Source organism: Rhinatrema bivittatum, chromosome 7 (assembly GCF_901001135.1).
Source record: "Rhinatrema bivittatum chromosome 7, aRhiBiv1.1, whole genome shotgun sequence".
Classification (NCBI taxonomy): domain Eukaryota; kingdom Metazoa; phylum Chordata; class Amphibia; order Gymnophiona; family Rhinatrematidae; genus Rhinatrema; species Rhinatrema bivittatum.
Window position 1 is genome coordinate 258,744,462 of NC_042621.1, and position 27,059 is coordinate 258,771,520.

Sequence of the window (27,059 nt, forward strand, 5' to 3'; positions counted from 1 at the left end):
ACTGGGGAATATTTCTGCAGCCAGGGTAAGCCCAAGATGATAGGGTGAATTTATTTATTTATTTATTTAAAAGTATTTATATACCGCTTTTCAAAACAGGGTATTTTGTCAAAACGGTTTACAATAAAATAAAACAAATAAAACGGGTTTAAAATAATAATAAAAATACAAAAACTGGTATATACCTTAAAGGTAAAAATAAAATATTAATAAAAGAAATAACTGAATAATGGAGCTGGGCCACAGTTCATACTGTAGTTAGGAAGGATAAAAAGGGGATGGGGGAGGGAGGAGGGAGGGAGGGTTTGAAATAAAGGAAAAAATGAAATAAAGTTATGGAGGTTGGGAAAGATACTGGGTTGTGGAATAATGTTGAATTGATTGTGAAGGAGAATTGAATGCTATTTGGAAAAAATGTGTTTTTAATGATTTTAAATGGACCTCTCCGGTATAAGAAACGAGATTTCTTCCACGTGTAGGAGACTTTATGTAGCATCTGCTGAGTATGGACATCGAATCAGCACGCACAGCATGGAAACCAGAGAGAGGAATCCCTAAAATTAACTCTCCCCTTACCTTTTTTTTTTTTTAAATTACTCTTTACCTGAGCTCAGCCTGTCCCGCCCAAGTACAGAGTCAATCTCCGGCTGCGAGGGGAGAGCGCATAGACCTTCACCGCCACACTCGGCTTCCTGCACCCACTTGCCTTTCAGCTTTTTTTTTTTTTTACCGCTAAATCCAAGCCGGCAGAAACCAGCTACCGGATCAAGGCACTCATCTGAGTGAAGGATCTGAAGATATCACTTAAGGAAACTCGACTGAGGAAGAGACCATAAGGTATCACCACAGGAGAGTGGGGCAATAAACTTCTTTTCTCCTTCTACAAAAATTTTTTTAACGCAATCCCAGATAGGGAGAAGCATGTTCACAATCTGCTAGAAACAGAGAATATTGGCGGGTTGATGTCAGAGCATGTCATCAGCTTTGCTCCGTCTCCATCTGCTGGTAGAGGTATATAACTCACTGATGTGAATCCACCTATCTGAATGCTAAGAAAATCTGTGAAGACTCCAGGTATCTAATATTAAGTCAATTTTTGTAGTGTGTTTGCAAAAAACTGTTTTCGGTCCCTGTCTAATGGAAACCCACACCAAAACATTGTTCCAACACGTATGGATCCCTACCCTGAGACTTAAAATGAGCAGCAAAATATAATCTCGACCTGACTCTTAGCAATTCTAAAAAGGACAACACAAAATATTTCGCACAGCGTTTCGCACGATTCATTATTTTAGGCCTTTCCCGCCTCATGTCGCTATGGTGACGCGTGGCTCCGCCCACTGCCCAATGTTCCAGGAGCATGCGCACTGCCTCCCCATCCCCCCAGGTAGTGGTACGAATTGTACGTGCTGTGGGCGGGGCTTCGGGGCTCGTCCTCGCTTCTCGGGCACCGGGCCAGGGGCAGCGCGGGAGACCGGCACGGAGGGTGCGCGCGTGGGCGCACCGTTTGAAGAGGAGGGAAATGCTGCCGGCCGGATGAAGCTTACCGTGGGGTATTTTATCGCCTGCTTCGAGCGCAGGCCGCAGGTGAGCTCTCGCCACCGCCCGGAGTAAAGCCGGGTTCCTGGAGCAGCTTCCCGCCGCAGGGCGAACGGGAAGCTGAGGCCGTGCAAGCACGATCGGATGCATCGGGAAGAGTGGCTGTGTATAGCTGAAGCGGGGCCAGATCTTGAACGAAGATCCCTGAGCATGAGCTAATATGCATGGGGAGATGAGTGTGAATCACGGTGACCAGGGATGAGGAGCATCAAAAAGAATAAAAAAAAAAAAAATAAAATCCTGGGGGGGGGGAAATAAAGTCCGAGAGAATCACAATGATGGAGGGAGAGGGAAGTAACAGAATTAATGGGGAAAAAGAGAAATCAAAGGGAACCACGATGATGGGGGGAGAGGGAAATCAGTGTCATAGTTAGGGAGAACAAGAGTGTGATTGCTATGTTAGTCTACTTGAATACCTAGAAATCCGAGCGAAGAGGAAGAATCCAGTGTCACTCATACTGAGGGGGGGGGAGAGAAATTATCATGATGCTCATAATAGATATAATTTGGTTGACTTAGTTTACGTGAATATGTGAACAATATTTATATTCCAACTTTTGGCGCTTCAAAGGGGATTGCATTAGGTTACTATAGTTATTTCTCTGTTCCCAGTGGGCTCACAATCCGTTTGTACCTGAGGCAATGGGGATAAAATTACTTCCCTAAGGTCACAGGGCGATTTGAACCCGGATTTTCCCTTTTTTCCAGCCCACTGCTCTAACCACTAGGCTACTTTACCATGCCAACAAGAACAACAAACAATCTGAAAGTGATGGCTTGCTTTGCATAGCTTTGCTTTCTTTATATCAGGCCAGTCCAGAATGACCTAAAGTAGGGATAACAAGGTTTGAATGTGCAATTAAATCATAGGTTGGATTACAATCTCCGTGTTATTTTCTCAAAGCTGGATAATGTTCCAAATTAATTTTAGTTCAGTAAAAAGGTATCATCTACAACCTGTTTCTTAATCTTTATGTCATTGTATTCTGGGTAGGTGAAGAAATTGGAGTGACACGTGTGGTGAATAGATTTTCTAAGATTACTGGGAGGAAGAGGTGTTGGAATGGTATTTGTAAGGGAGTGGAAATCGGGATCGCATAAAGTGACAGTGGCGATAATATTTCATACCTTCTGAAAAGGGAATACTGAACGCAGCGAGGTGCAAATTTAACCTCACGTATAGGGTGGATGGAATTTATTTGGAAGGTATATTTATATATTGATTTATGCTGGAGGACATCATTGGTAGGCATAAGATCTAGCATGAACTGAACTGAAGTGGGAATTGGAATGAATCTCACCCTAAGCCTTGTTTGTTTTCAAGCACTATAAGGCAGTGAAAGTGAAAGAACATTTGTGCTTTTTTATTGTTCTGAGCTGGCTATTAAACAACAGAGGATTCTAATGACCTCAGCCCTATTGCGAGAACGACTGGCTTGGTATGAGAAGCTGTATAATGCATTTACCGTTTTGGGGGTTATGGAGATGAATTTCGATCTAGAGCAGCTCATTTTTGTACACGTTCAAGACATGCATTTTTGGATTGGATGTACACAGCTTTAATTGCTCTTTGAAGTATAAACAGTACATAAGTCTAAATAAATACCTGTTTAGTAAAAAAAAAAAAGTATACTGACAGCTCATTTTGTTGAATTAATAACATGTGTTTATTTTAAAAGATGTATTCCCTGCCTTTACATGGTTCAAAGTGGGTTACAAATAAAAAAATTTAAAAAAAGCAGACAGTAACTAAGGAATTTGTTCATGAATTAGGACTGGAAACTTTTCTCCCAGTCTCTCTAGGAGTCTCACACTGCCTGACATAGCAATGTATAAGAAAATCTAAAGAATTAAACGGAGGTCAAGGGATTCCTTCTGCCATTAGCTTCAGAGGCGTGCATTTGTCTTGGTGCCTTCACCCTGCATGGGCCATGCCTGTAAACTCAAAAGTGATCATTAAGACCTCTAGACTTCTTTCTTGGTTGAGCTTGTCCTCTCCTCCAGTTTTTGCCATCTGCCAAGTTGCTAGCCGTAGGTCATACTATTCATTTATTTATTTATACAAATTTGGTAGTCCACCTGTTGCAGCAGCAAGAAAGTGCAACACAATAAAAATTCATCAATAACAGCTTACAATTATAAGCATCTACAACAAAACATTTCATCAAACAAAAAAAATCAGCATCTTCACCTCCCATCTCTTATTATTTGATAGTAGATGAAAGTTGGAGTGGTGGAAAAAAGCTTTCTGCTTATCATAGAAACATAGCTTATGATGGCAGATGAGGCTTGTACTACCCAATCTCATTCTTGATGAAGTGCCACAGACCCTAGTTGATCTTGGGATCTCCTCTCCCTTCTTTTGTCCTTACCCCATGTTATCTTAAATTCTGTGACTGTTTTGTTTCCACCATCAACATTGGGAGGACATTCCAATATCTCTTCTGTACTAATTTACGTGTAGTTTTGCTGCTGCTGTTTGATTTTTGCAGTAGGACATTAGAACAGTGTTTTCCCAACCCTCTCCATGAGGCACATAGCCAGTTGGATTTACAGGATTGCCCCAGTGAATATGCACGAGATAAATCTGTGTACACCATGTCTCCAATGTTTGCAAATTGTCATGCATATTCACTTTGGATATTTATTTATTTAAGCGGTTTATATACCGCTTTTACAACAAATGTTGGTCTAACGGTTTACATCCTATCAATACACGTAATTAAAATAACATAAAAACGTGTACCATAGCCAATAATATAAAAATAAAACATAATCATAGTCAGTAGTCTAGTAAAGAGCAAGGAAAATGTTATGATGAAAAACTATCTACCGAGCAACAGAGAGCGATCCAAAAACCTTTGAGAACAGATATGTTTTTAAGTCGTTTTTGAATTCATTGTGCGATGAAACTTGCTTAGGTGGTCTGGGATAGAGTTCCAGAGCGAGGGGCCTGCAACTTAAAAGGTGCGTCTTCGTTTGATGTTGAGTCTAGCCAATTGAACTGATGGTATTTCAAGAATATTTTTGAGTAAAGAACGTAACTGTCTATTTGGTTGATAGATATGGAGGAGCAAACAGAGCCAGGTAGAGGTGTCTTTGTAAATCAGGTTTTGTATAATGGATAAAACTTTAAATTGTATTCTGTAGTGAACTGGTAGCCAATGTAATGATTGTAAAATCGAAGTTATGTGTTCTCTTCTTAATGAGCCAGTTAGAATGCAAGCAGCCATTTTTTGTACTAGTTGTAAAGGGCGAAGTGCATTATCATGTAGGTAGAGTTAAAGGGCATTTCCGTAATCTATACCAGTAAGAATGAGAGTTTGTAGAAAAGTGCAAATTTGTTAGCAAATAGTAAAGGACGAAAGTGTTTTTAAAAAGTGAAGTTTGAAAAAGGATTTTTTAACCGTAGTAGAGATATGGTGAGGCATAAATAGGCTTGAGTCTAAAATTAACCAAGGTTTCAGGCTTTGGATACAATTGGAATATGTAAGTCATCTAGAAGTAGATGAGAAAGGGGGACTGCAAGCAGAATGTGGTATGGTTGAGAGGTGAAGGATTTCTGTTTTTGATGTATTTAATTTGAGGCGATTATGGGATAGCCATATGTTAATGATTTTAATATATAGACATACAGTAGAAAGATGTAGAATAAGATACAAAAACTGAATGTTATCGGCATAGATTTTAAATTGAATACAAAGTCTGTTAAGGAGGTGGTATTAGATAGATATTAAATAGAATGGCGGAAAGTGATATACAGCGTTGCTCTCTGCTTCAACGGCAGAGGGAAAAGTGGAAAAGAGGATTTACATTCAGACAACGTCCAACAAGGTATTGATCTGTGTAGTCTGGGTAAACAAGCACCGGGGTAGCTTGCTTGATGCGGCGGTTACAACCCTTAACCATAAGCCTTATGCTCACCTTTGATGCAACTCCAACATTACTCTCTGCATCAACGCCAGGGGGTGGCAGGAAATTCGAATCAGTTACCAACAAGGGCCCTGAACTTGGTGGTCGGTGAAACAGATACGTATGGGAAAATAAGTGTGGGAGCTTGCTGGGCAGACTGGATGGGCCGTTTGGTCTTTTTCTGCCATCATTTCTATGTTGCTATGATGAACCTTGAGGCACATCAGAATGTGGAGAATACCATTTAGATGAATGGGGACCAATATTAATCTGATGTGGATGGTTCGACAGGTATGTACGAAACCAGTTTAAAATGGTGTCCTTCAAGCCAATGGACTGCATTTGATGGAGGAGGATTTGATGGTCTAGAGCAGGGATGGTGAACTCCTGTCCTCGAGTGCCACAAATATGCACACCATTGTATGCAAATTTATCTCGTGCATATTCATTGTGGATATCCTGAAAACCTGGCCTGTTTGTGGCACTCGAGGACTGGAGTTCACCATCACTGGTCTAGAGTGTCAAAGGCAGCTGAGATGTATAAAAGCTCTAGGATATAGTCTGTGTTGGCATGAAAACCTTGTATTAAGCTGTCAAAAGAGGAAAGTAATAATGTCTCTGTGCTATAGCCTTTGCGAAATCCATGTTGATTTGCGTGAAGGAGAGCATTTTCTGATAGAGAATTGATGGACTACAGAGTCAAGAATTTTTGCCAGAGAAGTAAGAGATGCAATGGGGCAGAGATTGGCAACATTTGTAACGTTCTCGTTTTTCTTCGGGATAGGGTGGATAGAGGTTTTCTTAAGCGAATGGGCTTGCAAGGTCACCTAAAGCTTTTAGCAGTTGACCAGAACAAGGATTGAAAGGGGATGAAGAGACTTTGGTTTTCTGTAGTATGCGTGAAATGGATGAAGCGTTTACATGTGAAAAATGTGATCAGGTGCAAGCTTGGGAGGGGGAGATGTAACTGATGATTTGGAGGTTGGGGGAGGCTGCTGATATCCTGAAAACCCAACTGGTTAGGTGTGCCTCCAGGAGAGAGTTGGGAAACACTGCATTAGAAACACACATGGCAATTCTGAAAGTTCACAGCCTGTGACTGGTTTGAGGTAGGCTTTCAATGTTTGTCAAATAGTGGAGGTAAAATGTAGGGACTGACTGCAAGTGGGGTTTCCCATCTGTGTGGTGGTTGGGTGAAGTGCTGCAGGAAACAAGTGACTGACAGAAAACAGCTGGAGTCAACAAAGAGCAGACCTGCTGGTTGATAAGGCTTGAAAGAGATGCCTTTCACAGTCTGCTTTGCAAAACTTCTGAATGATATAAATGGCCAGTTGTGTGAGGATAGTCAGCCTGCAGCAGAGTTTCTGTTAGTAAAGGTATCCATACCAGTTCAAAGGATATTCTGCTCTGCACTAAGACTTCATCCTGTGAATAATTGCTTGCACACCCCTGAATTTTTGCAGACTAGAAGCTGAGGCGTACAAATGTACTGACTCTGAGGTATCATAAGATCCTTTTGTTGACAAGACCATAGACATTGGAATAGGGTGGGTCACAGGGGCCACAGCCCAGCCAAAATCTGCATGAATCACTGCATGAGGTCTGGGTCCAGGTTGGACAGGCAGCAGCTGTTTGGCAGCAGCCATCTCCATGTTTGCAGCTCTGGGCCTCACTGCTGCTTTGAACCGCTCAGAGCAGCAGTTGAACTGTTCAGCAGATGAGGTAGATGACTGCCACTGCTGATCAATGTGGGAATGGGGATCATGGGGGGAGTAAGGGAGGGTGTGGGGGCAGGGAGATGAGAGGGAGGGGTAAAACTTTCTGCTGAACCTGTGTAGATATATCTGCCTGAAGTAGTGTCACTTTCGCATGGAGAAATGTGTGCAATATTTGATCTCGCCTCAGCCTCTTTTTGGCTAAAGTCGAAGAGTAAGATCTGAGCCATGAGCTGAAATGTCCTTTCTCAGCCTTTTCGTTGAGTTTGAGAAATTTGTATAGTAAGAGGGGTTAAAGTCCTGCCACCTCACCTCCTTTGGGGTGATGGAAGTCTTATGACCATGGTCGGAGCAGGAGGATTAAATCTGTTTTTAAAAAAAGAAGTATGATGTGGAGGAATATGGCCCACAGATTTTTTTTTTTAAAGTACTTATGTACCCTGCTCCAAACTAAGGAGGGATGAGTAATTATATATTTTAAATAAATCTCAGAATTAACAATCTGGTTTATCAGATGGCAAGACCTTTTCAACGTTATCTTGGTGCATTAGAGTTTAATTCTGGGAGGACATAGCTCTCAACAGTTATAAATTACATTACATATAGAAAGAGTTGTAGGTTCGAAAGTCTCAAAACATCTTATTTCAACTTAAATCTCAACTTGCACTTTACAGATTCATTGCTGTAAAAGATTAAGCTAGCCTGGCCCTATGTCTGTCATACAGGAGTGTTTAGATGTCTGAGCAGTCTCTCCTGGAAGGGGGTCCAACTGTCTGTTCTCTGGATTGTTAGCGTGCAGACAGCCAAGCAACAGCAGTGATTTTGGCAGGAGGTAGGTTCATGACATCCATATAGTTGAGAAGAGTCACATATTGGTCTGGAGACGACATGCCAAGAGAAATTGCAGACGGACTCCCAGTCCTTTGTCATAAGCCCCTTTTTAAGGCTTCCATTGGCCATAGCTTCTCCATGTAAATGCATGAGATCAAAAAGTAGACAGTGTGATTGGACATATCATGGTCCACTGGTATAGAACTGGTGAATTATAAGTTCTTCTTAACAGGCAGATCCACAGCATAGCTGACGTGGCATGGATTGGGTGCTGGTGGAGACACACCTTGTTTATCAGAATGTGTTTCTTGGTTAGATATGTCTGTCGAGGCTATAGAAGCTACAAGTATTTCAAGGTCCATATTCAGCCACTCTGCGGCTCGGCAAGTTAGCCCGATAAACGTATCCAGCTAATTTAGCCTATATATTCGTGGCCCAGCCGCACCACTGAGTGTATGCAGCTAACTCTGAATAACAGCGTTAGCCAGATAACTTATCTGACTTATTTAACTCCTCCCTGTTACTCCCATTCCCCTCCCATCACTTAGCAGGATAAATGCACGGCCGAATATTTAAAATGCGCCACTTAGCCAGATAAGTCTGATCTTATCCGGCTAAGTGGTGCTGAATATCGGCCTCTTCATGTTTAGGTACATCAACACATTTCAGTTGTGCAGAACAATATCCTGCTTATTGCGCAATAGCAGTTCTAGTCTTGGCAGTGTCCATATTGTTTTGCTCTGACTCCATATTTCTTGGTTCAAACAGAACACAGCTCCTTTAATAGTAATCTGGGCTATCTCCTATATGCAGATGCAGGCTATTGGTTTCTGTTCTAAGCACTTGACATTTTATATATAGTTATGGGATATAAACTACAACGTACACTAGTAGTCTCTGGGATCTATGGCAATGCATCACGTATGAAACTGGGCAGACTGAGTGGGTCTGATGGGGCTTATCTACTATCCTTATGGAACTCCATGCCCCCCGACCTGTGTCTAGAACACTGTACTCAAGCCTTTTAAAAAAAACCAAACTAAAAACCTGCCTGTTTAAATAAGCCTTCACATAGCCTCTTCTCAGCCACAGATCTTAAGAGGAAGCATCTTCCTCCTCTCCCCCTCCCCCAGTATTTCCCCCTGCCTCCCTCCCTCAACCCCCCCTTTTTTTCTCCTCTCCTCTGAATTGTAGATGACGCTGTTTAGCACCCTCTGCCACATAACCACTGTATATATATATTTATATGTTCCTTTCATATAATCCTCTGTATTTTTAACCTGTTGTATATAACCCTTTTTGTTTTGTTTTTTACAGTCACTGTATAAATTCGTCTGTATAATGAAACCATCATACCCTTTCACCCCAAACCCTCTCTGGTACCCCTCTTATCTCTACCTATCTCTGTCTCCTTCCACTTCTTAGCTTTATTGTAACTTTGCTTTCTGCTTCTGGGCTAAGTAACCCAAGTTCTATGTAAACCGATGTGATACGTTTTATGAACATCGGTATAGAAAAGCTCTAAATAAATAAAATAAATCCTGTTCTGTGTTTCAGAGCCATTTCCTTCCTTTTCCTATAGATCAGACCTGAGTGATTAAAGTAGATAGCCAAGCTTGGAGGGGAGTAGGTTTATGTGTATAACTTGGGATAGCTGTTTGCCTTTAGTATTTGTGGACATTGAGAGGTAGCTGATTATTCTGCAGTGGAAATTGGCTTAAAATGTACTTATGGCAAAGCATCAAAATCCTCTGCTTTGTGTGCTCTGTGCACCCGTAAGCCCCATTGACTGTTCCAGGGGAAAAAAAAAATCCCCCAAACTTCTCAAGCAGACCCAAATCCGAAGACTGAGAGAAGAACGAAGCTTTAACGGAAATGTGGGCGAGTTGAATAATGCAAAACAGAGCCAGTTTAGCAGTCAGTGTGACTGCCTTCCTGAGGGCCGTAAGCCGGCTGACTGGGAGCAGCGGCGAGCTATAACTCCCAGCGCGCCTTTAAATCGCCCCTGCGGGGCTTAAACACAAAGCTGCTTGTTTTGCTGTCCCGCAGGAGCAGCGGGGTGCCAAAACTGCCCCTGTTTTGCAAGGAGAAGAGCATTGCAAGTGGAGGGATGAGATTTTTCTATTTGGCAAGAAAGAGGGGAGGAGATGGCTGAGAAGATCAAAATTGAAACAGCCAGGTGAGGGATGAAGTTGGGTTTTTTTTTTTTTTTTCTGGGTAACTAGATGTGTCATGTAACTATAAATTTGTTTGCCACAAAATGTCTGCGAGTTGGGGACCTCTAAATCCGGGGTGTCATTGAGCTAAAAAATGTCTTAAAGTGGTGCTGCTGCTGCAGGGGATCACTGTGGTGTCCTATCAAATTTAGCACTGACAAGGTCTGTTAGAACGTATCGGAGAGTTACTGATGGTAGAAGCATTCTTGCGTGGGTCTTGATAGGACATGTAGCTGGATTCGACCAGTAGCGTTGACAGCACTGGTGCGAGAGAATCCCAGGAGACATGCTAATGAGATGTCTGCTTTAGCTGCAGCATATGTTAATATCTGTTCTGTAAAAAAAAAAAAAAAAAAGTGATATGGTTTTATCTTCAACTGATTATAACCTTGATGTGCTGTGGGTTTTTTTTGTTTTTTTTAAAATAGAAACCTGGTACACAGATGCTGATCTGGTATCTTTGGATTTCCTTTGTCCTGAAGGATATTCTTTTTACCATCCAGTGAGGAAGGGTAGAATACTTGGAGTAATATTAATTTTTAATAAAAAATCTTGCTGTGAGGCATATCTGTCTTGAGGTTGGCTCTCCTTGCTAAGGTCTGGCTTTTAAATTGGATAACTTCTAGATATTGTATAGAAACAATTTAATAATTTATAAAACGAAAGCAAGGTTGCTGACATTGAGGGTTTCTCTGCTTTGAGTGTTGCCCCACTGACATGATGGGGAGAATTTCAGGATGTTTCCACAGTGGAGCGTGTATAGTGTTGTGCAGTTTAAAAACTTATTCTGCCCCTTTTTGGTTTTTACACTGATCACCAAGTATTTTTAATCTTTCCTTATCTGAAGATTCTTTTCCTAGTTGCTTAAAGAAAGCGGTTATTTGACTCATATTAAAAAGGGCAATTTCCTTTTCCTCCTGCTACATTCAGGACTTCCTTGTTTCTCAGCTGCCAGAGACAGAGGGCACACCCCTTTTTCATGACCTCACTTTTGGCGTGGCCGTAGGCCCTTGCCAGTACTCTCTGTCTCATGCAGCGTGGACACTGTATAAAAATACAATCTTAGAAGTGCAGTCCACGCGTTAAGAAAGGAGGGAGGAAGGCAAAACAATTACAGGCATGGCTAAAAGGTGAGGTGAAAGAGGCTATTTTAACCAAAAAAACAACCTTCAAAAGTTTGAAGAAGGATCCATCTGAAGAAAAAAGGAAAAGCATAAGCATTGTCAAGTTAAGTGTAAAACATTGATAAGGCAGGCTAAGAGAGAATTTGAAATGAAGTTGGACGTAGAGGCAAAAACTCATAATAAAAACTTTAAAAAATATATTTGAAGCAAGAAACCTGTGAGGGAGTTGGTTGGACCGTTAGATGACTGAGGGGTTAAAGGGACTCTTAGGGAAAATAAGGCCATTGCAGAAAGACTATATGAAAATTTTGCTTTTGTGTTTACTAATGAGGATGTTGGGGAGATACCAGTTCTGGAGATGGTTTTCAAGGGTGATGAGTCAGATGAACTGAACCAAATCACTGTGAACCTGGAAGATGTAGTAGACCAGATTGACAAACTAAAGAGTAGCAAATCACCTGGACCAGATGGTATGGATCCTAAGGTACTAGAGAACTAAAAAATGAAATTTCTGATCTATTAGTTAAAATTTGTAACCTATCATTAAAATCATCCTTTGTACCTGAAGACTGGAGGGTGGCTAATGTAACACCAATATTTAAAAAGGGCTCCAGGGGGTGATCCAGGTAACTATAGACCAGTGAGCCTGAATTCAGTGCCAGGATAAATAGTGGAAACTATTCTAAAGATCAAAATCGTAGAGCATATAGAAAGACATGGTTTAATAGAACACAGTCAACATGGATTTACCCATGTCTTGCCTAACAAATCTGCTTCATTTTTTTGAAGGAGTTAATAAATGTATGTATTTATTTATTTTGATTTTTTCTATCCCGACATTCCTGTAAAAATACAAATCATATCGGTTAACAATGAAACTTCAATTTCGCTCTAGGGCGGTACAAGGAACAAATGTGCCAGTTAACAGTTAAAAACATGTAAAAAAAACTCATTAAAAAAACCCAATTATTGTAAAAAAAACAATAAACATGTGGCTAAAGGTGAACCAGTAGATGTAGTGTATTTGAATTTTCAGAAGGTGTTTGATAAAGTCATGGGATAGGAGGCGATGTCCTTTCGTGGGTTACAAGCTGGTTAAAAGACAGGAAACAGAGTAGGATTAGATGGTCAATTTTCTCAGTGGAAAAAGGTAAACAGTGAAGTGCCTCAGGGATCTGTACTTGGACCGGTGCTTTTCGATATATTTATAAAAGATCCAATTCTCAATCTGTGGGGGCTATGTGGCTTGAATAGTTATGTGCTAGATTCAGCAATTGCTTGAGAATCAGGAAATTGCTCACTGGAGTTGGTGGTGGCCTTTTATTTGTGGACAAAATGTATGACCTAATTAGGTTGACCTCTAGATTGGTCGCCTCTGGGGTTGTAACTAGGAGGTTCTTCTGGCTTTGTAGCTGGACGGGGGACTCAGCTTTTAAGTCATGCCCTTGTAAACTCCCCTTTAAAGGGTAACTCCTATTTGGAGAAGTTGGTAAAGGACTTGGATGCAGCCAAACTCTAAACATTTTTAGAGGATAAAAGCCTATTCAACATATATAGCCTTAGATGGCAGCTTTTCAGGTACCAACGCAAGGGTAAAACATTGGGGTCAGTGACTGCACACACCGTAAGAGTGTAAGAGTAAATTTTACTTCTTTCGTCAGGCCAAGGACAGAACCTCCTGGAGCGATGTACCCCACAATAATATTGGGTGGGCCTGTATTTATTTATTTATTTATTTAAAAGTTTTTTATATACCGCACATGGGGTCACTTACGTGTCCGTCTTGACGGTTTACAAGTTTACATACATAATAAAACAAATTTAAGTATATAACATAAACATAATTCACATACATAAAAATAAAATAAAACTTTCATAGCAAGTGTCGAACGGATATGGATAATTCAGGATATTTATTTAGGTGATAGTACTGTAATTGTATGCATCGTTGAATAGAAAAGTTTTAACCAGCTTTTTGAATTCGTTTCGGTTAGGTGTCATCCGGATATTGTCTGGTATTGAGTTCCACAGAGATGGGCCAAAAACTGAAAAAGCTCTTTTCCTTGTTATGGCTAGGCTGGTGGATCTGACTGACGGTATTTCTAGTAAACATTATTGCCAGTAGGGGATGTCTAGCATGGTATTATGCAGAGTGGGTAAACATTATTGCCAGTAGGGGATGTCTAGCATGGTATTATGCAGAGTGGGTACAGACTAAGGAGAGCCAATGGGTCCTGGATATAATTTCAAGTGAGTTCGCACCAGACTATCTTCTCGGTGCCAAATATATTTATGATTTACTCCTTCACAACACAAATCAAGAGGCAATAAAAGTGACTCTTCAAAGGCTGAAGCGATAGTTCCATTCATATTCCAGGAAAGGGGCCAAGGAGCATATTCCATTGATTTTGTAGTTCCAAAGAAAGATGACAGCTTTCAACCTGTCCTAGATCTAAAAAAGGTCAACAAGTGCCTGAGAGTACCACATTTTAGAATGAAGACTCTCCACTCAGTCATGGCAATACTAAGAAAAAGAGAATTTTGGAGTTATTGAACCTAGCAAAGGCCTATCTTCACATTCCCATGAAACCTTCTTTTCAAAAGCTCCTTTTTTTTTTGCATTCTAGATTATCATTTTTAATTTTTGACCCTATCCTTTGGGCTTGCAATGGTCCTGAGAACCTTCGCCAAGGTCTCAGTGGTCACAGCAGCATCCCTACGCAAGCAAGGTATAATGGTTTATTTCTGCTTGGTTAATTGGCTCATTAGAGCAAAACATCCCAGGAGATCCGTTAGGTTTCAGCTATAGTGGTCCGGCTTCTGGAAAGATTGTGCTGGGTGGTGACTTATGCAAAAAGCAGTTTGGAACTCTAGGCACCCTTTGTGACATGAGGGAAGTATGTGTGACTCTGCCATCAAAGAGGGTCACCAAAATACTAGATCAAGTAAGGGTGTTTTGTGCTCTAGATTCACTGAGACTATTGGACTATCTCCAAGTGCAGGGACTAATGATAGTTGCCATAGATGTTACCCCATGGGCCAAGCCACACATGCACCTGTTGCAACAGTCACCACTAGCTTGATGATAACCAAACTCCCAGAACTACAACAGTCACTTTTGTATCTTGTGGAAGAGGACTGTCTGGACTGATAGTTGGATTCCACGAGTCTCACAAAGGGGGTAGACTTAGGACCCTTCCCCACCCCCCAGTTGGTGGAATCAACTGGTGGCAGCAAGCCACTATTCCAGACTAGTGGGGGTTCTAGGTCTACCTCCTTTGTGAGATCGGTGGGGGTTCAAAGATGCACAGGACTGTAAGATAGAATCTCTCTTAAAGAGGTCCTTTGACTTGGCCAGCCTATCTTTGCAGGCATTGATATGTGGTGGATATGTAGCTGGAGCAATGATGAAATGGCTACAGCAAAGTAGACAGCAGGAGGTTCCTGTGGCTAAGACAATAGGTATCTGACTCACCCTTCAAGCAAACCACCCTTTAAAGACCGCTTATTATTTGGGGAAGATCTAGAAAAATCTTGTAAAGAACCTAGGAGAGATTCTAAACTTCAGAGATTGCCAGAAGGCTGAGGCCGAAGGGGTAGCAAGAACCATTTAAGGATCTCCCCAAAGATTCAAGGCCATATAGGCCAACTAGGAGGACATAACTACAAAGGGGCAAGGACCCAAGTTAGGCCAATTTTGAGGTAACCAGAAAGGGAGCAGAGAGAGAGAGCCTCCCAATGGGTGGGAACTCTGAGGTTCCAAATGAACCCCAGTAAGTGGCCAGCTAACAAGATTTTATGAGAAGTGGACCCATATTACAAAGGACATATGGGTCCTAGAAATTATTTGGCAGGGCTATGCCCTCAAATTGGCTGCTACTTTTCCTGACAAATACCTAATGTTCCCATGTAGATCCCAAATATTGAAAGGAGCTATTCAGTTAACAGTAGAGAAACTGCTCCACCTGGAAGCGGTAATACCAGTCCCCAAGTCCAAGGTAGGAAGGGGATATTATTTGCTTTACTTCGTAGTTCCAAAGAAAGAAGGAACGTTTCACCCAGTTTTAGACCTAAAAAGGGTGAACAGATATCTCTACATACCCTCTTTCAGGATGGAAACATTGAGGTCAGTGATAGGTAAGAAACTCCCTTCTCCTTATTGCTTCTATCTAGATTTAGCAGAAACATATCTGCATATCCCCACCAGGGAAGCACACCAGAGATATCTGATGTTTGCAGTCCTGGGAACCATTATCAATCCAAGGCCATTCCTTTTGGTCTGGCCACTGTGCCATCCACCTTTACCAAAGTTATGATAGTGGTGACAGGGACGTTAAGGAAGGAAGGGATTCTGGTCCACTTCTATTTGGACAACTGGCTGGTAAGGGCCAAGTTGAGGATAGAGAGCAAGGAGCCCACTTTGAGGGTGAGACTGATCTTGGAGGCATTGGAAAGGATAGTGAACAAGTCAAAGAGCTGTTTACAGCCTTCACAGTCCCTGTTGAATTTGGGGGCATGCTTCAGTACAAAGTTAGGGAAGGCTTTCATGAGAAGGTCTCGAAGCTGCAGGCCCAGGTGAAGAAATTGGTAGCAAGTAGGAGCCCAAGACGATCGCCTTTCTGCAAGTGCTGGGATCAGTGGCTGCTGCCATACATCTGGTCCCCTGAGCGAGGACACACACACATCCTTTGCAAAAGGCATTATTAGCATGGCTGTCTCCTCAGTGTCAAGCGTCATGAGAAGAAGCTTGTTCTGCCGATGGAGAACAGGAAGAGGATCTGGTGATGGTTGAATGATGTCAATCTGTTTGCAAGGATAAGCCCGGATCTGCCGAAATGGGTAACAATGTCCAACGCCAGCTTGCTGGGCTGGGGAGGCCAATGCGAAGGGCAACTAGTGCAGGGCACGTGGTTGGTAAAGGAAGGCTCCTACACAATAAATCAGGCTGGCATGCAACAGTTTTCTCCCCAGGATGAGCTGAAAGAGTGCTAAGGCGGTCGCATTTGTGTTCAGGCAAGGGGGTGCTCGGAGTTCATAGTTAGAGAAGGAGACAGGAACTTTGAGCTGAGCTGACGGTGAGTCATATAGCAGGAACGGAAAACAGGCAGGCCGATTACCTAACCAACACTGGATCCAGGAGACCGGGACCTGTCCAGGAAAGTGTTTGTGAGCATAGTATAGAGGCCTAGGGGCAGCCCCACTGGGACCTGATGGCGACTCCTCAGAATGCCAAGGTCAGAAAATTTTTCATTCAAACCCGAGAAAAAGGTTCAGAAGGGATAGATGTGCTGATTCAGCAGTGGCCAACGGACGAACTACTTTACGTATTCTCTTCTTGGCCATTGATTTCAGGCACACTCTTCAGGATAGCAGACCATGACTACTGAGTCATTCTGGTAGCGTCAGAAGCCTATGGTATGCAGAGCTAATAAAACTGAATAGAAAAAGCTACTCATGCTAGCAGACACTAGTGGCCTTCTCCACCAGTGTCCGGTGATGAAAGATCCAAGTCCTTATTATTTTACAACTTGGTTATTGAGAGGAGAAAGCTGAGAAACGATGGCTACTCGGATTCAGTAGTCTCGACCCTTTTGAGCGAGAAAATGATCTACGTTATTGGTATATAGTAGGCGCTGGAAGCTGTTTGTGACATGATGCAAAGAGAAAGCTCATAGGTGGGAACAATTCTAGACTTCTTGCAGGAAGGCCTAGACAAGGATTTGGCATTGAGTTCATTGGAAGTACAGGTAGTACTTAATGTGCTTTAGATGCCAAGTAGAAGGGACATCAGGTGCCCATCCGAATGTGTCTAGTTTTCTCAGGGCAGTAAAACGTGTATCCTCCAGTTTGGTAGATAGTGCCAGCATAGAATTTTAACTTGATGTTGAGGGCCTTAACAAAAGCACCTTCTGAGCCCCTAAGAGAAACATTAGTAAAGGACTTGATATCGAAGACAGTATTTTTGGTTGCAATTTGCTTAGGCAGAAGGTGAGCTCCAGGTACTGTCAGATGGGAATCCCTACTTGACATTCTATGAGGATAGTGTCACAATCCGCACAGTCTCAGCCTCGGGGGAATGTGCAGATTGTGAAGGCACGGGGGTAACCTGCATGGAGCAGCAGTAACTACACTTAACAGAAGGCATGGGGGTAATTTGCACAGAGTGCCAGTTACTACCATGAGCAACTTGCTGGGCAGACTGGATGGCCATTTGGCCTTTATCTGCTGTTTTTACTATGTTATCTTTCTTCCTAAGGTGGTGTCAGAGTTCCATATCAACCAGGAAATACATCTTCTAGCATTCAGAAGATCAGAGTATGTTGGGACAGAGAAAAGCCTGCATCTACTAGATGTCAGGAGAGCTCTGTTGTGATATCTTAAGGTTGCAAATGATTTTAGGAAGTCAGACTGTTTGTCTTTTTTGGGGGCCGAAGAAAGGGCCACGTGGCATTTAAAGCACTCATTGCAAGATGGATCAAGGAAGCGATTAGCGTGATCTGTGTTGGGGAAGGCAGACAACAAGGCCCATTGAACAAAGTCCCAGGCCATGCCATGGGCAGAACCAAAACTAGTGCCTGCATAGGGTATTTTCAGGGCGGCTACCTGGTCCTCTTTACATTCATTTGTAAAGCTTTATAGACTGAACCTGCAAACAAGAAGAGGCGGCCTTTGGTAGAAAGGTTTTAGGGGTCATTGAGGCCTCATTCCACCCAGGGTAGGTACTATTTGGGCATGTCTCATTGTCTGGGCTGCTCTGCAGGTTGAAGAGGAAGGTGACATTTTAAACTTAACAGTTAATTTCATTTCCATGAGCCCTGCCACACCAGTCCAGAACCCTCCCCAGAGGAGATAATTAATGAGGGGAATTGTTTCTTTTAGTTTTCCCACTTTCTCTCATGCTGTGGAAAATGGGAAGGGGAAAAAATTGAATTAAGAAATAGAGGGGAAAGATTTTCCTATCTAACCATTGAAGTTCTCAGCAGCAAAAAAAAAATGTAAAGTTCACCCATTCTTCACAGTGAAACAAGGAAGAGGGTATACCAGAGAAGGAAGCACAAAAGACTCTGTTCATGATCTCTGGATAAGTATGAGCTTATTTTCTTTTTCTCTTTTTTTTTAATGATTTGTCTTTTCTGATTCTTGTAGTTAAAGGAGTGAATAAAGGAGCAGCAAAGCAGGGAAAGCGAGCTAGGGCAGTGGTCCCCAAACCTGTCCTGGAGGGCCACCAGCCAGTCGGGTTTTTGGGATATCCTCAATGAATATGCATGAGAGAAAATTTGTATGCACTGCCTCCATAACATGCAATTTTCTCTCATGCATATTCATTGTGGATATCCCAAAAACCCGACTGGCAGGTGGCCCTCCAGGACAGGTTTGGGGACCACTGAGCTAGGGCAAAAGTTACTGATGGTGCACCCTGGTATCCCAGAATACGTAGACCAGTGGTTCCCAAACCTGTTCTGGAGGACCCCATCCGGTCAGGATATCCACAGTGAATATGCATGGGATAAAATTTGCATGCTAGAGGCAGTGCATGCAGACTTATCTCGTGCATATTCAAGGTAGATACTCTGAAAACCTGACTGGATGGGGGCCCTCCAGGACAGGTTTGGGAAGCTCTGGATATAGACTGTCAGAAACAGAAGTCCCCTGCCTCCACCTAGCAGTGCCTGGACTAGTCTGTCAGGAGTCAAGAAAAGGAAATTAACTAGTTAAGTTTAGATTTTTACCTTATTACAAAACAGATAAAAAAAAATAGTAGAAAATCAGTGGAAATATGACTTTTTAATCATCAAATATTGGAGTTTATTTTGGTGGCCAGAAGCCATAGTTGCGATGGAGAAGGTACAGAGAAGGGCGACCAAAATGATAAAAGGGATGGAACAGCTCTTCTATGAGGAAAGACTAAAGAGGTTAGGACTTTTCAGCTTGGAGAAGAGACGGCTGAGGGTGGGATATGATAGAGGTCTTTAAGATCATGAGAGGTCTAGAATGGGTAAATATGAATCGGTTATTTACTCTTTCGGAAAATAGACTAGGGGGACATTCCATGAAGTTAGCATGTGGCACATTTAAAACTAATCGGAGAAAGTTCTTTTTTACTCAACGCACAATTAAACTCTGGAATTTGTTGCCAGGGGATGTGATTAGTGCAGTTAGAGTAGCTGGGTTTAAAGAAGGATTGCATAAGTTCTTGGAGGAGAAATCTATTACCTGCTATTAATTAAGTTGACTTAGAAAATAGCCACTGCTATTACTAGCAACACTAGCATGGAATAGACTTAGTTTTTGGGTACTTGCCAGGTTTTATGGCCTGGATTGGCCACTGTTGGAAACAGGATGCTGGGCTTGATGGACCCTTGGTCTGACCCAGTATGGCATGTTCTTATAAATTAAGCAGATTAAGATCTTAAAGAAGGGATTCTTACTTTCAAAATCATTGACGGGACTAGATGAAAATTTGAATGGCCTCTTCTCTCGCTCTCCTAACATCTCCTCTCAATCCTTCCCCACTTCTAGCATCTTTCCTTTTCAGTTTTCACTTCTCACTTTCCCCTTCCTCTTTCTCCCAGTGTCTTCTCTCTTCTCAGCATTTCACCTTTCCTCATCTCCTTTCCCCTCCCTCAGTTTTACCTCTTCCTTTCCTCTGCCCCTAGCATATTTCTTTTTAATGACCCTCCCAGTATCTCCTTTTCTCTTCTCCTTCTCAATAATGGTCCCAGCAACTCTGGAACTCCCTCCAGTGCGGCTGCAGTGGTCACGCCGCTTTCCTTCCTCAGCGGTGGCAGCAGTAGCAACTCTGGCCTCCTTCCTCTAGTGCATCGCGAATGGTGACCCTGATTTGAGCGAGTCTCTTATTCTTCCTGTGGTGTGACCATGCAGTTGTGACTGCATGATGTCTCTGCATGCTGCACCTGTACTTTTTTTTGCTGCGTTCTTGGTCCAAACCTAGTTTCTGTGCATGCCCCACTATTGATTTTTCTAGGAGAGGAGATGCTGGTCAGCAGCAGAGGGTTGCAGCTGTGTTTTTGAAATTAGGGAGAAATTTGGTTTTTAAACTGATTTTTCACCTTTGCAAAATCTGGGCGTTTATTGGTGAAAATCGATTTAAACCAAAAACAAAAGACCCAGATATGTTTGTGTACAGTTGATCCAAGAACCAGCTCCAGATGCATAGTTGAGCTGTCCCGAGACCCAGGTCTGTTTGCAGCACTCAGAGCAGAGTTCACCAACGTTTCAAAAGTCTTCCAAGGCTAAACGTTTTTGCAATTGGATTTGCTGGGTTTTGGTCCTGTTTTGAAGGAGCATCCTTGCTGACCCAATCCTCATGTCCTGAAGCGTGTATGACGCTATTGGGATCAGCAGAGTGAACGCAGTTCATGTGTGCTGCCATGTGCCTCTGATTTTACGCAGATTAATTATTATCAGAAAACAGCAATATTCAAACTACACTCTGCTTTCTGACTCAGGCTTAGAACATGGGGCTTGCGTTTTATTGCTGCGGTCTCCTTGTTTCCTTGCCTCCACGCTGTGGTTTCAGTTCACAGTAAATTGTTCAGTGGGCGTTCAGCATCGAGTGCCCGCTGTGTTCTGTGCTGTGACACTTGTGCTCTGTGCTTTCCTCTCTGCTCATTTAGATCTCAGTCCTGTTAGACTCGAGGGCTGATGTGTGTTGGCAGGAATTGTGCTGGGAAGCTCTTTACAGCTGTTTGTTGTTTTCTTCACGTAATGGTATTACTTTTAATTCTGAGTTTGCCACTGTATCAGGGCGGCAGCCATTAGATTGCTCGGTCTGCAGGTTGGCTTGATCTAATATTTGTTATATTTTTACATTCTAATAGAGCATAACAGTGCACAGTTTTGCTAGCGGCCATGTCCCTAGCGTCGTAAAAAAAAAAACTTCACTGATTCCCCACCTGCATTATACCAGTGTCTTGCATGTATCGGGGTGAGGTCTGCAGGGAATTCAGTATTGTAGCGCACCAATTCACTTACATTCCTAATACAGCAGGAGCTTTCAGAACTTTAGATGCTAATATTGTCTTGCGAAATTAAAACTCAGAATTATAAAAGGGAATGGTAAGGATTTTTGCTGTCAATGGAATTGTTTAGAAAACCTAATTCCTGATATTATGGCCTTAAGAGCCCTAAGCACAGGTTGTCATGGGCTTTGCCGTGCTACGGTATTGTATTGTACTGAACTATGGCAAAATGTTGCAAATCTTGCAACATTATTTTGTTGGTTATAAAATTATACAGCTTAATTCAGAGAGAGAAAGTCTTAGCCTTGTTAGTTTTTTTTGTTTTTTGTTTTTCTGTGTCTCTCAAAAGAAGCGGTACAAGCAAGTTCAAACCTCATTTTAATTGTAAACTAGCAAAACGTGCCTGGCATTGCTCTGGTTGTCTCATCTATAACATATATTACATTTTGTGAGATTTAAAAAAAATTATAATCTATATTGTATTTTATTAAGTTATTAACAGCATAGAGCAACTTTAGAAAACCTCTCTAAAAACTACATTGGCAGTATATTAGACGTTTCTTATTGCAGACTGCCATTGGGCTCCATCCCGTGGCGGCTGAAGAGGCCTGCAAGATGGTCCCTGCGGACCCTGTCCCACAGCAGCCAAAAAAGAAGAGGTCTACTCTGGACTCCATTCTACAGCAGCAAAAGAAGGGTCTGGCAGTAGCTGAAGAAGAGGCCCCATGTGGTGTGGGGGAGCCTGTGTTTGTGTGTGTGTGAGGGAGGCTTTGTGTCTGTGTGTGTAAATGGCAGATCCTGTATATGTGTGTACATGTGTGTGTAAGAGTGCCTTGTATGTAGGTGTGTGTGTTTGCGCACACACATGCGTGAGGGGAGACTGTGTGTGAGAGCCTGTGTGTGGGAACCAGAAAGACAGGGTTTTGCAGACAGCAATTTGTCTTTGCATAGTGCACCACACATTGTTCTGGGTGCCATCTGGTGGCCATAGAGAGACATGATAGTGTGACTAACAGACTGACTGACTGACACACGCCTTAAAAACTGCTTCCCAAACCTGTCCTGGGGACCCCACAGCCAGTTGGGTTTTCAGGATGTCCACAATGAATAAGTGTTAGATAAATTTGCAATTACTGTGTCTTCAGTGCATGCAGATTTAACTCGTGCATGTTCGTTGTGGATATCCTGAAAATGAGCTCTGGGCTATCTGGGGCAGATTTGGGAAGCTTTATTCTATGTTCTATTTACCTTTTCTCCCTAAACACCACCTCCACTCCAATGTGTAATGTAATGTCTTTTATGGTTTAGTTATTGTCTTAATTTATTTGTAAGTTCGCTTTCTGCAGCCTCAGAGATGGCAGCTCATTTTCGAATGATTCTGTATTGATACAGAGCATTGGCCTGGGTCAGTGGTTCCCAAACCTGTTCTTGGGAGCCCTTAACCAGTTATGATTTTAGGCTATCGACCATGAATTAGCATGAGATATATTTGTTTTCTCCGAGGACAAGCAGGATGTGAGTTCTCACACATAGATGACATCTGATGCAGCCCGGCATGGAACTTTGATCAAGCCCAGCATCCTGTTTCCAGCAGTGGCCAATCCAGGCTACAAGTACTTGACAAGTACCCAAACATTAAGTAGATCCCATGCTACTAATGCCAGTAATAGTAGTGGCTATTTCCTAAGTCAACTTCTAAAAAAAAATACCATCCTAGAAGCACAGTCCAGATGTATTCCATACATTAAGAAAGGTGGAAGGAAGGCAAAATGATTATCGGCATGGTTAAAAGGGGAGGTGAAAGAGGCTATTTTAGCCAAAAGATCTTCATTCAAAAATTGGAAGAAGGATCCAAAAGAAGAAAATAGGATAAAGCATAAGCGTTGGCAAGATATTGATAAGACAGGCTAAGAGACAATTTGAAATGAAGTTGGCTGTAGAGGCAAAAACTCACAGTAAAAACTTTTTAAAATATATCTGAAGCAGAGAGCCTGCGAGGGAGTCAGATGGACTGTTAGATGATCGAGGGGTTAAAGGAGCGCTTAGAGAAGATAAGGCCATTGCAGAAAGATGCTTTGCTGTTTACCGAAGAGGATGTAGGGGAGATACCAGTTCTGGAGAAAGTTTTCATGGGTAGTGATTCAGATGGACTGAATCAAATCACGGTGAACCTAGAAGATGTGTTAGGCCTGATTGACAAACTGAAGAGTAGTAAATCACCTGGACCAGATGGTACACACTCCAGGGTTCTGAAGGAACTAAAAAATGAAATTTCAGATCTATCTACCTTATAAATGGCCTGTGACCGACGGCCCGCAAATGCGCAGTAGAGCGCAGCTCTACTGCGCATGTGCGGGCAAGGATGTCGATCAGAAAAAAAAAAATGGCGGTGGGGCCGCAGGAGCGGGAGGAGAAGCAGCGGCGCCGCGCGCGCAGTGCCGCTGCTTCTCCTCCCCAGATCTGCCGGCAGATCTCGGGGGGGTCACTGCCGCGCGCGCGGGAGTGACCCCCGCCGAGATCTGCCGGCAGGAGCGGGAGGAGTTAATGGAGCCGGGTGAGGGTTGCGGGAAGTCGCGCTTACGGCGCCGGGAGGAAATGGAGGTGGGTGAAGGGAGGGAGGGAGGGAGAGGGGGACTGAGTGAGTGGGAGGGAGAGGGGGACTGAGTGAGTGGGAGGGAGGGAGAGGGGGGACTGAGTGAGAGGAGAGGGAGGGTGGAGAGGAGTGGGTGGGGGAGGGGGGTGGTGAGTGAGGGGAGAGAGAATGAGGGGGAGGTGAGAGACAGAGGGATGTAGCCCGTTTTAACGGGCTTTACGGCTTGTTGGTAAATATTTGCAACCTATCATTAAAAATCATCCATTGGACCTGAAGACTGGAGGGTGACTAATGTAACCCCAATATTTAAAAAGGGTTACAGGGGCGATCTGGGCAATTATGGACCAGTTAGCCTGACTTGAGTGCCAGGAAAAATAGTGGCTCATGTTCTAAAGATCAAAATCACAGAACATATAGAAAGGCATCGTTTTAATGGAACAAAGGTTAGCATGGCTTTATCCACGGCAAGTCTTGCCTCACAAATCTGCTTCACTTTTTTGAAGGGGTTAATAAACATGTAGATAAAGGTGAACCGGTGGATGGTAGTGTATTTGGATTTTCAGAAGGCATTTGACAAAAGTTCCTCATGAGAGGCTTCTAGGAAAAGTAAAAAGTCATGTGATAGGTGGCGATGTCCTTTCGTGGATTACAAATTGGTTTAAAGACAGGAAACAGAGAGTAGGATTAAATGGACAATTTTCTCAGTGGAGGGGTGTGGGCAGTGGAGTGCCTCAGGGATCTGTACTGGGACCCATGCTTTTCAATATATTTATAAATGATCTGGAAAGGAATATGTCGAGTGAGGTAATCACATTTGCAGATAATACAAAATTATTCAGAGCAATTTAATTACAAGCGGATTGTGATAAATTCCTTGTGAGACTGGAAAATTGGGCATCCATATGGCAGATGAAATTTAATGTCAATAAGTGCAAGGTGATGCATATAGGGAAAATAACCCATGCTATATTTACACAATGTTTGGTTCCATATTAGGAGCTACCATCCAGGAAAGAGATCTAGGCGTCATGGTGTATAATACATTGAAATCATCGGCTCAGTGTGCTGTGGCAGTCAAAAAAGCAAACAGAATGTTAGGAATTATTAGGAAGGGAATGGTGAATAAAATGGAAAATGTCATAATGCCTCCATGGTGAGACCGCACCTTGAATACTGTGCAGTTAGTGTAGCTGGGTTTAAAAAAATGTTTGAATAAGTTCTTGAAGGAGAAGTCCATTACCTGCTACTAATCAATTTGTCTTAGAAAATAGCCACTGCTGTTACTAGCATCAGTAGCTTGGGATAGACTTAGTTTTTGGGTACTTGCCAGGTTCTAATGGCCTGGATTGGCCACTGTTGGAAACAGGTTGCTGGGCTTAAATGACCCTTGGTATGACCCAGTATGGCATGTTCTTATGTTCTAATGGACTTCTCCTCCAAGAACTTATCCAAACCTGTCTTAAACCCAGCTACACTAACTGCACTAACCACATCCTCTGGCAACAAATTCCAGAGCTTAATTGTGCATTGAGTGAAAAAGAATTTTCTCTGATTGCTACTTGCTAACTTCATGGAGTGCCCCCTAGTCCTTCTATTATCCGAAAGAGTAAATAACCGATTCACATTTACCCATTCAAGACCTCTATTATATTTCCCCCTCAACTGTCTCTTCTCCAAGCTGAACAGCCCTAACCCCTTTGACCTTTCCTCATAAGGGAGCTGTTCCAACTCCTTTATCATTTTGGTCACCCTTCTCTGTCACTTCTCCATTGCTACTATATCATTTTCAAGGTGCGGCGACCAGAATATTCAAGGTGTGGTCTCACAATGAAGCAATTCAGAGGCATTTTGACATTTTCTGTTTTATTCACCATTCCCTTCCTAATAATTCCTAACATTCAGTTTGCATTTTTGACTGCTGCAGCACACTGAGCTGACGATTTCAATGTATTCTCCATTATGATGCTTAAATCTTTTCCCTGGGTGGTAGCTCTTAATATGGAACCTAATATCGTGTAACTACAGCATGGATTATTTTTCCCTATGTGCATCACTTTGCACTTGTGCACATTACATTTCATCTGCCAGTTGGATGCCTAATCTTCCAGTCTCACAAGGTCCTGCAATTTCACAATCCTCTTGTGTTTTAACTACCATGAATAATTTTGTACCATCTGCAGATTTGATTACCTCACTCGTTGTATTACAAATACTTTATATCTACTGGTTCACCTTTATCCACATTTTTTATTAACCCCTTGAAAACAGTGAAGCAGATTATTGAGGCAAGACTTGCCTTAAGTAAATCCATGCTGACTATGTTAACCCATGTCTTCTACATGCTCTGTGATTTTGATCTTTAGAATAGTTACCACTATTTTTCCCAGCACCAAAGTCAGCCTCACTGGTCTATAATTTCCTAGATTTCCTGGATCCCTTTTTAACTATTGGGATTACATTGGCCACCCTCCAGTCTTCAGGGACAATGGATGATTTTAATGATAGGTTACAAATTTTAACTAATAGATCTGAAATATTTTTTAGTTCCTTCTTGAACCCTGGGGTGCATACCATCTGGTCCAGGTGATTTGCTACTCTTTAGTTTGTCAGTTTTGCCTACTACATCTTCCAGGTTCACAGTGATTTCGTTCAGTTCGTCTGACTCATCACCCCTGAAAACCATCTTCGGAACTGGTATCTCCCCAATATCCTCATTAGTAAACACAGAAGCAAAAATTAATTTAGTCTTTCTGCAATGGCCTTATCTTCCCTGAGAGCCCCTTTAATCCCTCAGTCATCTAACCGCCTCCACAGGTTTTTTGTTTCAGATATATTTTTTAAAAGTTTTTATTATGAGTTTTTGCTTCTATGGCCACCTTCATTTCAAATTCTCTCAGCCTGCTTTATCACTGTTTTACACTTAATTTGACAGTGCTTATGTTTTATCCTATTTACATCAGATGGATCCTTCTTCCAATTCTTGAAGGGTGTGTTTTGGCTAAAATAGCCTCTTTCACCTCACCTTTTAATCATGACTGTAATCATTTTGCCTTCCTCATATCTTTCTTAATGCGTGGAAAGATCTG

At 42.4% G+C, this 27,059-nt stretch overlaps 1 protein-coding gene across 10 annotated transcripts in view; it reads left to right on the forward strand.

Annotated features, from left to right (window-relative positions):
- The first annotated feature begins 1,397 nt into the window (after positions 1 to 1,397).
- The window catches only part of LOC115095855 (stress-induced-phosphoprotein 1-like), a 157,658-nt gene continuing 131,996 nt past the window's right edge, over positions 1,398 to 27,059 (forward strand). For 2 of the 10 annotated variants that reach the window (XR_003857891.1, XM_029610116.1), the window contains exon 1: positions 1,398 to 1,587. Coding sequence is in view for 5 of the 10 variants with exons in the window: in XM_029610116.1 (XP_029465976.1) it covers positions 1,537 to 1,587 (51 nt within the window). In the remaining 5 variants the exon portion in view is untranslated. The remainder of the gene's footprint in view (positions 1,588 to 27,059) is intronic. The other 8 variants (XM_029610115.1, XM_029610120.1, XM_029610123.1 and 5 more) reach the window with 5 other exon arrangements.